General features: G+C 41.6%; 1 protein-coding gene across 4 annotated transcripts in view; it reads left to right on the top strand.

Moving 5' to 3' along the window:
• Positions 1-1,828: 1,828 nt before the first annotated feature.
• ACMSD (aminocarboxymuconate semialdehyde decarboxylase) overlaps positions 1,829-12,671 on the top strand; it is a 64,461-nt gene continuing 53,618 nt past the window's right edge. For 3 of the 4 annotated variants that reach the window (XR_009740958.1, XM_061439483.1, XM_061439471.1), the window contains exons 1-2: positions 1,829-2,037; positions 10,529-10,573. Coding sequence is in view for 3 of the 4 variants with exons in the window: in XM_061439483.1 (XP_061295467.1) it covers positions 1,981-2,037; positions 10,529-10,573 (102 nt within the window). In the remaining variant the exon portion in view is untranslated. The remainder of the gene's footprint in view (positions 2,038-10,528; positions 10,574-12,671) is intronic. The other variant, XM_061439464.1, reaches the window with a different exon arrangement.

Below are 12,671 nucleotides of genomic sequence, written 5' to 3'. Positions count from 1 at the left end.
TCTAGATGTGAGATGAGATCTTATACAATTTTCCTTTTGCTGTCACTTTCCTTAGTGTTATAGTAGAAACTGAAAGAGTACTTTCTTTAGTTCATGAGGACACTGTGACCTCCTGCCCTTTCAAGCCAAAATGTTTGCCTGTCTTTATGAGCAGAAGTAAAAGCATTGCTCTTTTCTGGACCCCTGGTGGCCCAGTGGTTAAGAATCCACCTTGCAGTGCAGGGGATATAGGTTCGATCCCTGGTCTGGGAAGATCCCACATGCCTTGAGCAACTAAGCCCATGTGCCACAACTACCAAGCTTGAGTGCCCAAAGCCCATGCTCCGCAACAAAAGAAGCCTGCTTACTGCAACAAAGAATAGTCCTCACTGCAATGAAGAGTAGCCCCTGCCGCAACCAGAGAAAGCCCGGGTACAGCAACAAAGACCCAGTGCAGCCAAAAATAAATAAATTAATTAATTAATTTTTAAAAAATGCATTGTTCTTCTGTTACATGTATGCTGACAGGACTCACTGGATGTATTGCACATGCGACATTTTAAATCTCTTACTTTCCCTTCTGCTTGGGAAAGACTACTGCTTGGTAGAGGTAGTCTTTCTCCTCCCTCTGGATGAAAACCTAGGCAGTCTCCTTGACATTTCCACTCATTTTTAGCTAATAAAAATTCCTAAAGCCACTTTAAATTGCAAACCCATCCTTAGGTGAAGAAGTGAAAATGTCCAGTACAATATATTAATAATCTCTTCAATCTTTATATTGAAAGATTTGCCTCCTCTTCCTGAAAGTGAACACATGGTCTTTTCTACTCCTTCCTAAACTGGCATTTCTGCTTCTCCTTGAGCTTGATCTCTTTGATTGGCAGAGTCAAATCAAGGAAAGAGAAGTGGAAGCCCTCCCCAAACTGCTCTGACAACCCTCTATTTCTCCCAATACTTACACTCTCTACAAGTACCTATAACAATGTATGTATCATTCTAACTCTCATACAGCCTTATATCCTCAGCACACAGTAGTTCTCAATAAAAATTTGTTAAATGAATGAATGAATATATAAAAGAGGACTTCTCTGGTGGCCCAGTGGTTAAACTCCATCTTCCAATGCAAAGGATGTGGGTTCAATCCCTGGTTGGGGAACTAATATCCCACATGCTACAAGGTGTGACCAAATAAATTTTTTTAAAAAATGAAAAAAAAGCAATGGAGGAAATTACATATACAAAGTATGAAGTTCTTTCTATGATTTAAAAGTAAATTATATTGGCTATACTCCAATAAAATATAAAAAGCTAAACAAAATCCCACATAATACACAACTCAAGGACTGGACCCTAATGTAAACTATGGATTTTAGTTAATAAAAATATATCAATATTGACTAATCAGGTATTAAAAAAAAGTAAAGATGAAACTTCCTTCACAACTTTGCAACATCCTAGATTATCATGAACAAGACAATTGCTAAGTATGGTTTAAAGACCTGGAGGTAACTATGGTACAAAAAGCAAAAGCATTACTTGGTTTCTTCTAAGGAATGAAACCAAGAATAAGAACAGATGAGTCAGGGATCTATTCGTTTCCTTTAAAAGCTTTCTGATACTTGATTTCTAAGTATGTATATCTTCATAAAAATTAAAATATTCAAAAACAAAGATTAGTCAGTTTTAGATCTCCTGTACTCAAAAGCAGCCTGTAAGTATGTTTGACCTCACAGGCTTTAGTAGTTTTTTTTTTTTTTTTTAATTTTGTGCCCTGAGTCCTGATTACCAAAGAGTTGTTGACCCAAAGCCAAGTAGACAAACAAACAGAGCTGTGGACTTTAAGAAGGCAGTTCCAGTGGATCTAGGCCAGTTAAGCAGGCATACCGAGTGGTGTGGCAGCCGTAAAGAGACTAAGTAAATCAATTAACTCCATGGTTTTCATGAAGACCTCTTCATATCAAAACTTCTTTCTTTATATGCATCTCCTCTGATCCTGTGGCAATGAAGATTGACATCCACACTCATATTTTACCAAGAGAATGGCCAGACCTAAAAAAGGTAATGGTGATTAATTTGCTGAATTATTTCTAAAGCTTCTCCTAGAATTATTTCTAGGGTTTCTCAATGCCTCTATTACAGAATGATGTCTTCTTTTGGGAATTAGATGTTAAATTTCTCTGCTTTAGGAAGTTTTTAAGTTATTTGGTAGCTCTTATTTCCTAGTTTTTTAAACTGATTTCATATTTACTTTGAAAGAAACTTGATTTTAAAAGTAAATGTTCTTTAAAAATCCTTTTTCCCCTCAAATGAAGCATTCTTTAAAACTTCTGGACAATATAAGTCAAGCAGTTTTGCTTCCATTTAAGTCACATATTCAGCTGCTAGGAAGATAGGTGCCACTTACAGAATTTAAAGTTACAGTTTCAAGTAAGAGACTATTAAAAACTAAATGTGATCGGTTCCCAGGACTTCTAAAACGTATTTCCTTTCCAAGATGTTGAAAATAAGTTTTGGAAGCACCAAATGATAGCTTTGTAGAATTTTTTTAAATCTATTTTAAAACACTGTCTAAAACCTTTCCTTTTTGATTTCTAAGCTGTAAATTCTTGTTATGAACTAGAGAGTAGGAATATAAAGAAAAAAAAACTAGCAGAAATGACATGAAACCTTTGCACAGTGAATGTCTCTCAAGACTTTTCTCTGTGTTTCTCAAAAGATGGCAATTTCCTTTTGCCATTAAAAACTTATAAGTGAATACTAAAAAAGAAAGTGGAGAACATGAAAGAAATTTAAAATTGGTTTGAGTTTTACTCAGGCTAAGTATCAGATTTTACCCATTCAGACTTCTCTAGCAGTTTTAGATGACTCCTAACGTTTCATCTATTTTCATCCCGAGTGAGGAAAAGTGAATGACCCCAAACTCTAATTAAAATGTGGTTTCACTGTTTCATTGTGCAGACAGAAGAGACTATTTTCTTCTCATAGTTGTCTCCTGGGAGAATGGTCATCTTAAGTGTTTCTTTGTCCACTGGTATTTTAGGTAAGATGGATAGTGGACATTGTAGATCAAAAAACGCAAGTGATGCTAAATCATGTTTGAAAGGTTTTCCTATTGCAGTTAATGGTAAGAACCAACCCTATGGGCTCAGCAGTCAAGAACTTGCTTGCCAATGCAGGAGATACAGGTTCAATGCCTGGGTCAGGAAGATCCTCTGGAGAAGGAAATGGCAACCCACTCTAGTATTCTCACCTGGGAACTCCCATGGACAGAGGAGCCTGGAGGGCTACAGTCCATGGGGTTGCAAAAGAGCTGGACATGACTTAGTGACTAAATAACAACCCTATTGAACTAACCCCTCCAAAAGGAGCCTACATGGGAACTTGCTGTTCTGAATGCTGTTGTCCTCGTTATATTTTATTATTAAAGTGTAGACATCGCTTCACAATGTTAGTGATGAACAATTGTAGTAGCCTAAAAGTGTACCTCCTTTTTGCTAAGGGGAGAAAACTTTCTACCTAGTATCCCATGTCATAACCCCACCTCCCATGACTTGCCTCCCATCAGAAGACTGCCTCCAGTTTCAGCAGAGAACTGGCCACCAAGAGCTGCAAATATCTAGGTGTCCCGCCTAATGCCGGGTGCTGAAGGCACTGCCAAAACTGCTCCGGAAGCTCCAGGATGCAGAGCATGGAGAGGCTATAACCACAAATGCATGCGCTGTAGGCTCACCACACACAAGTTCCACTGGCTCTTGATGGGGCATTCTATACTCATAAACCAGGATTTTATCTAGCAGTCTCACAGCCTGCAAGCAGATAACTGATACACTTTTTAAAAAGTTACTGAAGTATAGTTGATTTACAATATTACATCAATCTCCTCTCTACAGTACAGTGACTCAGTTATACATATATATGCTTTTTCATATTCTTTTCCATTATAGTCTATCACAGGATACTGAATATAGTTCCCTGAGCTATACAGTAGGACCTTGTTGTTTATCCATCCTGTACATGACAGTTTACATCTGCTAATCCCAAACTCCCAATTCTTCCCTTCCCTACCTCCCCCCACCCCCTGCCTTGGCAACTACAAGTCTGTCCTCTGTGAATCTCTTCTTGTTTTGATAACTGATATATGTGATGATGATGGTGGTGGTAATAATAATAATCATAATACTCTTACACTTCCAGAGAGCAACAGAGACATGTAATTTGATTCACATAACATCTTGTGAATTGCAGATAGGATTTCTATCATTAACCTGGCTGGACAGATGAGGTCACTGAGACTCAGAAATGAGCCTAGAATCCCAGAGCTTCATGGGGCTGTGGCGGCCACTCCATAGCTCTTCATCCACACCCACCCACCCTCAGAGAGCTGGTCCAGGGCTGCATTACTGCTGGGTGGGATGTCCCTGCTTCCCTCTGCGCCCCACCCCTCCAAGGCCACCCGTGACACCAGTCCCCTTCCCAATTCCCCACAGTCACGTAAATCACTGAGGGCTTCCTCACAGCAGGTGATCTGTTATGAGGTAGGCGTTTCCATTGGAATGTAGGCAAGTTAGTCATGAAACAATTTGCAGAAAACCGTTTCTGTATTTTTGAACTGGGAAGAGTGAGATCAATACATCTAAATCGTCCTGGGATCCTTCTCTCTCCCTATTTCCAGTCTATATGATCAACTATATCATCAGTCTATATGAATATTAAAGTGACATGAGTGTATAGCAGATATGCCTTGGTGTTCATAGAGTTCAACAGTTCTAGCAGACTTTTCTTTGTCTTCAAATAGTTTTTTGTAGGTAAAATGTTATTTCAGAGCATCAATCTCTGATCTTTTCTTAGCATTTTTTCAAGCTTTCCAATAAAGAATGAAAAAAATAAGCCAGCCCTAGTTTCATTTTAGAAGATGAAGCCCCTCTGGAAGAACTGATATCTCTTTTCAAATCTGCCTTTTCTTGTTAAATATTAATAGACACGCTTCAAATACCTTGACCTCCTTAGTCAGTGAAGAAATAGAAAAGCAGAATCAAACGCTTGGCTTGACGATTAACCAATGATTACAAAGGACTGGGATTTGAGAACTTTTTTCATTTTCACTTGCTAATAATGAGTGTAGTCAGAGTTAGAGTTAAGATCCTTGGTGGGGGTGATGGGTAGAATCCGAGGTGGAGAGAGAGCAGATTCAGGAGGGCTCACTTGATTAAATTGTTCCTGATGAATCAGGAACCACACTCTGGCCCAAGAAACCTGTGTAAAAGTTATGTGGGGTTGATTCACAATGATATTATTTGTAACAACAAGAAGGATAACAAGATTTCAGCTTTTTCCTTCAGCAAGGCTTTACTGCCCACCTACTCTGTGCCTGACAGTAGGGCTTGCAAAGATGCTTTTAATTTTAAGGGGGCCTTTATTTAAAAATTACATATTTACATCTGCTTTCATTAGTAATGATTCAATTGCACTCAATCACCGTAACGTTTTTAGGAGAGAAAATCCCAGACAAAACTTGACTTTTAAACATCTCCTCTGAGAAAATAGAGATCTGGTTTCATCACCTGGAAATTCATTATTCACCTCAAGAGTGTGAGGTCCCCAAGACATTAAAAGTGTCATTCAGTTCATCAGTCCCTGATTCATACCTAGTCACTTCAGAAACACAATTCTTGTATATAGAACTTAATTTCCTTAAATTTTAAATATTTTTTTTTAATTTGTCATGGCCATAAATGCCTATGGGACACTGTTCAAAGTCAAACATTTTCAGATGGTAAATGCCTCCTTGTCATTTGCTCTGACAAAAACTACTCCCAAGGTCATAAATTTCAATTTTAGCCTCTTTCAACCTAGGATGAGACTTGGGGGATTGTGTGCAGCCCAGATTTGGAACAGATAAAGTTGCCCTAAGTAGATTAGGCCTTTGTAAAGTTCAAGGGAAGTATAAAGTGTTCCAAAGTGTTCCAAGTGCTTTCCAAGACAGGGAAGGGAGGAACACAGAGTGACAAAGGGCTCCTTCTTTCTCTCCTTAGTGGAGGGTGTGCCTTATTTCAAAACCTCAGAATGGAACAGGCTGTCACCACCACGTCACCCCCACTGCCATTATTGCCTGTCACCACCACCATCATCATCATTGGTGCCACCACTGTGAAAACTCACTACCACAACCATCGCCACTGCTGCGTCATAGCCTCCAGTACCGCCATGCCTGCCATGACTACCACCACCACCTCTGCCTCCCGCTGCCATCACCGCTGTCACCGTCATTATCGCTGTCACCATCATTATCACTGTTACCATCGATGAGCCCCCTTCTATAAGCCAGGTCTGGTGTCGACAGCTTTCTCTGAATTGTTTCAGTTACTTCCCATAAAACCTTATGTCACTAAGACTCCCATTAGCCTCATTTTACACCTAAGAAAACAGTGACTTCAAGATGGTAAGTTGCTCCAAGAAAGTAAAGGATCTTGTAAGAGGAGTGTTGTATGTGTGACAAGATCCCTCCATTCTGCCTCTGCCTGCCTCTCTGCCCTTCCCCAATGCAAAGTTTCTCTCACCTGTGAACTAACGGGTTAACATTCCACAGGGAATGAAAGAAAAGTAAGAGAGTGAGGAAGGAGGGGAAAAAGCAAGGAAAGAAAGAAGGAAATAAAATCTTTTCTTTCACATTAAAGTAAGCTTTTAATGGCAACCTTCCAGTTCAAGAGTGTATTTAAGTTTACTCTAAAGCATAACTGATTGAGGCCATTCCAGCCCTTCCTCCAACACATTCTGGGCAGCTTTATCCAGGGGAAGAGAGAAGTAAAACACAAGGGGACCGAACGCATGAAGAGGGTGGGCATGCACCACAGAGGAGAAACTGGCTGCAGGAAGGAGGCATGCAAGGGGTCCAAGGTAGACAGGGCCCCTTGCACGCCCAGCCTACTAAGCCAGATCCCCCTGTGTCACTTGGGAAGCAGCAGGTAGATTTCCAGAACTAATGTGAATATTTGGAGCTAAAATTCAAAAACAGACCTTCTACCCAGGTAGAATAAAGTTGGTAGAGAATTGGCCAAATCTGAAGTCTACTGGGGAAGAATCCAGGGACAGACTCAGGAACACACGAATGCCTCTGTGCTTTAAGCCCAGACCTCCCCTCTCAGTCTGGAGGTGAGATGGAAGCCAGGAAGGAAGAGATCTGTCAAACCCTGGCTCCCTCTACACAACCTCCCTGCACCATGACATAAGAACCAAACTGCCATCACCTGTTCTCATCCAACCACAGCAAGCTAGGAGTCGTTGTGGAGTTCATTAACTCTACCCATTTTTGCTGACAGGAGCTGTTTACTAAGCCCTTTACATCATGGTCTCTGGCCTCTATGCCCTCCCTCTGACCTCACTCTTTTAGAACCATTGCTTTAGAGTATGGAAATACTGAACACTGGAGGTTATACTCCAATCCAATCCCGGATTACCTTTCCAGGCGCCCTCCCATGACACTGCCTGACCCAGGTGTGTGTTAGCATGCTCCTCCAGGCTCCCAGGGAACTTGTGTGTCACTCTGGCACCACAGGTCTCACACATGATAAGGCTCTTCAGTCATCTGCCCAGCCCAGCCCAGCGTTGGCCTCTCAAGACTGTGTTCCCTTCTTTTTTTTTTTCTCTGCCCTAGAAAGGCTGGTCATGGTGGGACTCCATGAGGGTTTGACAAATGAATGAATGAATGAACACACAGAATGAGATTTTAAAACCTATTGTTATACACAAAAATAAACTCAAAATGGATTAAAGATCTCAACGTAAGACCAGAAACTATAAATCTCCTAGAGGAGAACATAGGCAAAACACTCTCTGACATACATCACAGCAGGATCCTCTATGACCCACCTCCCAGAATATTGGAAATAAAAGCAAAAATAAACAAATGGGACCTAATTAAACTTAAAAGCTTCTGCACAACAAAGGAAACTATAAGCAAGGTGAAAAGACAGCCTTTAGAATGGGAGAAAATAATAGCAAATGAAGCAACTGACAAACAACTAATCTCAAAAATATACAAGCAACTCCTACAGCTCAATTCCAGAAAAATAAATGACCCAGTCAAAAAATGGCCAAAGAACTAAATAGACATTTCTCCAAAGAAGACATACAGATGGCTAACAAACACATGAAAAGATGCTCAACATCACTCATTATCAGAGAAATGCAAATCAAAACCACTATGAGGTACCATTTCACGCCAGTCAGAATGGCTGCGATCCAAAAGTCTACAAGCAATAAATGCTGGAGAGGGTGTGGAGAAAAGGGAACCCTCTTACACTGTTGGTGGGAATGCAAACTAATACAGCCACTATGGAGAACAGTGTGGAGATTCCTTAAAAAACTGGAAATAGAACTGCCTTATGATCCAGCAATCCCACTGCTGGGCATACACACTGAGGAAACCAGAAGGGAAAGAAACATGTGTACCCCATGTTCATCGCAGCACTGTTTATAATAGCCAGGACATGGAAGCAACCTAGATGCCCATCAGCAGATGAATGGATAAGAAAGCTGTGGTACATATACACAATGGAGTATTACTCAGCCATTAAAAAGAATTCATTTGAATCAGTTCTAATGAGGTGGATGAAACTGGAGCCTATTATACAGAGTGAAGTAAGCCAGAAAGAAAAACACCAATACAGTATACTAATGCATATATATGGAATTTAGAAAGATGGTAACAATAACCCTGTATACGAGACAGCAAAAGAGACACTGATGTATAGAACAGTCTTATGGACTCTGTGGGAGAGGGAGAGGGAGAGGGTGGGAAGATCTGGGAGAATGACATTGAAACATGTATAATATCATGTATGAAACGAGTCGCCAGTCCAGGTTTGATGCACGATACTGGATGCTTGGGACTGGTGCACTGGGACGACCCAGAGGGATGGTATGGGGAGGGAGGAGGGAGGAAGGTTCAGGATGGGGAACACATGTATACCTGTGGTGGATTCATTTCAATATTTGGCTAAACCAATACAATATTGTAAAGTTTAAAAATAAAATAAAATTTAAAAAAAAACTATTGTTAACATGAGTCATATATACCTATGTTCTTAGGCGAAGTCTTTCAGATTTTTTTATTCATGACCCCCAAGAAAAAATATATTTCATATTGTGACTCAGTACAAACATTCATATACATAATGGAAATAAGAGTTTCCAAACTAATAGGCATAGAAGGCATTCTATCCTATCCTATCTTATCCTATTCTATCCTATTGTATCCTTCTTTATTCTCTTCTATTTCATTATATTCCATTGTTTTACTATCTTAGCTTGAGTTTTCCAAGAAGCCGACCTTGAGATAAGGGTTTAAATGCAGTTAGTTTACTTTGGAGGTGATCCCAGGAAACACCAGTAGAGTGGGGAGATGAGACAGAGAAAGCAACATAGCCCATCAAAGTGTAGAATGTGTGCCTCACCTCAGAGCCACCCTGCCCAAGGGGCTGAGAAAACAGTGTATGCTGTTTATATACAAATGCCCTCGGTCATGACTGAGGGATCTGGGGGACAGGCAAGAAAGGGGTCACTAATTTCCTAGTATTTCTGATCCTCTGCTGCTGCTGCTAAGTCACTTCAGTCGTGTCCGACTCTGTGCGACCCCATAGACGGCAGCCCACCAGGCTCCCCCGTCCCTGGGATTCTCCAGGCAAGAACACTGGAGTGGGTTGCCATTTCCTTCTCCAATGCGTGAAAGTGAAAAGTCAAAGTGTTCACTTTCTGATCCTCTAGAGGTTGGTTAATCAAAGTTGGCTACAATGGCAAAAGGGAAAATCTTGTCCAAAAAATGTGAGCACTTTTGCTTGAAAGAGGGCTGGTGTTCACAGAAGTACTACAGGGAAGGAATATGGGTAGGACAGCAGTGGCATCTGTTACACATACTATTTCATGTTTTCAGAACATCTGGGTTATTAACTACTGAATTGATTTCATGATCTACTCATGGATTGCATCCCACAGTTTGAAGAGCAGGGTTAATGTTCTAAGATGGTATTTCCTAAAGAGTGGTCCTTCCAGCCTGTACTGCTAGTGGTCTGAAAAGGATTTTAGGTGGTACACAAGCAAATATTTTTTAATGTTCATCCTTATTCAGAAATTGCAGGGACTTCCCTGGTGGTCCAGTGGTTAAGACTCCACACTTCTCCTGCAGGAGGCATGGGTTTGATCCCTGATTGAGGAACTAATATCCCGCATACCACATGGCCAGAAAAATAAACTAATATGTATAAATGAATTAAAATTTTAAAAAATAAAACAAATTTTTAACATGCTGTAACATGCATTAGGAAAAAATAATAAAACTAGCACTTCTGTGATATAGAATTTTCTTCCTGAAAATTTCAGGAAAAAATAACCTGATTGGAATATAAACATGGAATAAGTGGTCATGGTCATGGGGAAGGAAATGGGAAGTTGTTTGAAAGGATGGCACTTGGATGCTCTAGCCCAGGGACTCCGCCTTCTTGCAGTCCTCTCTGCTGTGGTCTTCTAGTCTGATTGTTCTCCCCTTTCCCCACAGAGATTCGGTTATGGAGGCTGGGTGCAGCTCCAACACAATGGCAAGGTGAGTGTCTCCCAAAGAACAACTATGCCTCAGACCCCTGGACAAACTGAGTCTGAGACCTTCCTGCACTCGGTCCTCCAGGGACCCCCAACTCTTTTGCCCTCCAACTGAGCTTTATAGTAGGCAGCACTGAGGTTTCTCCAAAGTATTTTGGAAAATGGGTGTAACTTCAAAGAGCAGCATTTAGAAAGATAAAATTGAAATTGGAGAAGCCATGAAGAAATCTCTCTCTCTCTCTCTCTTTTTTTTTTTATTTTTGCCCTGGAACCAATTTTAGCATTGCTCTGCCTCAAGGAAGCAACCTAGCCCTCTCCACAGTTATGACAGTATATTAAGGTCGACCAAATAAATGGAAGAGTTTAGGTTTGAGCACAGGTGGAGAAATTAAACATGGAGACAAAACCAAGAAGAAGCCACTGTTATTAAGGGTGGAGTTTAGTCTGAGGAAAGAGCAAGAGGAGGAAGACTTGGGGCAAAGCATTTAGCGCATAATGAGGCCTGAGAGTGAGCTGCCAACTAGGGGTCTGGGCCAACTTCATTTTCAGAGGCATCACATGCCCTCATGGAGGGCAGGGGGAACCCTCCTGAGCTTCCAGCAAAGCACAAACATGACTAAGTTAGCCCTGAAGGACTGGGGGTATGGGAAGACCAGGGATAATTCAAGGCACTGTGACAAGATAAGGACCAGGTACTGGAGGATATAGATTTGGGCACTAAGGATTTGGAGAAGGCCTCCTGGAAGAAGTGATGCTCTTCCTGAGTCTGGAAGCAGAGGTGAAGGTTTGCCCGAGGAATAAAGGAAAAAAGAAAACAAAGACAGGGAGCGAAGGCATGGGGATATGAAACATCCGTAAACCCAGAACTCAAGCACTTGGCTTGGGCTGGTATCAGCATTTCTCAAAGTATGGTCTGCAGACCAGCAAGTTCAGTGTCACCTGGGAACTTGGGAGAAAGGCCAATTCTTGGGCCTCACCTCAGACATACAAAATCAGGAATGCTGAGGATTGGGCCAGCAATCTGTATTTTGACAAGTCTCCAGTTGATTCTGATATTTACTCAAGCTTGAAAACCACTGGCTCTATCCACTCACTCACTCACTGATTTTTATGACACCTATTTGATGCCAGGCCCACCAGGCTAGACACATGGAATATGCTGGTGAACAAGACAGACATGCTCCCTGCTCAAATTCTAGGGGCAGCAAACAAACATAATCACTTCAGAGGATGGAATAAAAAGCAGTGCTGGAACAAGGGGTGACTGGGAGATTTGTCTGGGCTGGCTGGTTGGGGAGCTAACAAAGACTTAAGATGATGAGAAGGAAAACCCTGGAAGAGTGTCCCTGGATGAGGGAATAGCAGTTGCAAAGGCTACCATGTGTGGAAGGGCTGTGTTCAAAGAACAAGAAGGAGGACAGTTTGGCTAAGATGTGGTGCAAGGGGAGATGGCAGGAAAAGAGGCGAGCAGGGACCAGATTATGGACAGACTTGAAGGACGTGCTAAGGAGGCCAGATTTTAGCCTTAATGCAATGTAACTTCCTTGAAAGGTCTTAATGGCTTAAACAGATCCCCTGGGGACTTCCCTGCCGGTCCAGAGGTTAAGACTCTGCACTTCCAATATGGGGAGTGCAGGCTCGATCCCTGGTCAGGGAACTAAGATCCCTCATGCCATGCAACATGGCCAAAAAAAGAAAAGCATTAAAAGGCCATAGTGTACTCTGTAGGGGTCAGATAGAGGCATATAAGAGTTTGGTGGGCAAGGTGGTAGGAAGAAGCTGGAGAGGTAGGCAGAAGCCTCATCAAACGGGGCCTTGAAGGATGGGCTTAGGCCTTTGTACTTGATCCTGAAGGCAGTGAGGAATCATTAAAGAGTTTTTTTAAATATCAGAATCTATGGGGCAGCTCATTCTCACCTTCATCAAAGACTGCCCACTAAGTGCCAGTTTAGACACGAGACTGCACTTCTTCCATGAAAAGTGCCAGTTCCCAGCCTGGGAGCTGGTGATCTAAGCTGGCCTCCTGCTCGTGCTCAGTCATCAAGTCGTGTCCAGCTCTTTGCAACCCAATAGACTATAGCCCACTAGTCTGCTCTGTCCAC

Source organism: Bos javanicus, chromosome 2 (assembly GCF_032452875.1).
Source record: "Bos javanicus breed banteng chromosome 2, ARS-OSU_banteng_1.0, whole genome shotgun sequence".
In the NCBI taxonomy this organism is placed as follows: Eukaryota; Metazoa; Chordata; class Mammalia; order Artiodactyla; family Bovidae; genus Bos; species Bos javanicus.
Note: the sequence above shows the minus strand (reverse complement) of the source record. Positions and strands in the feature narration are given on the sequence as shown.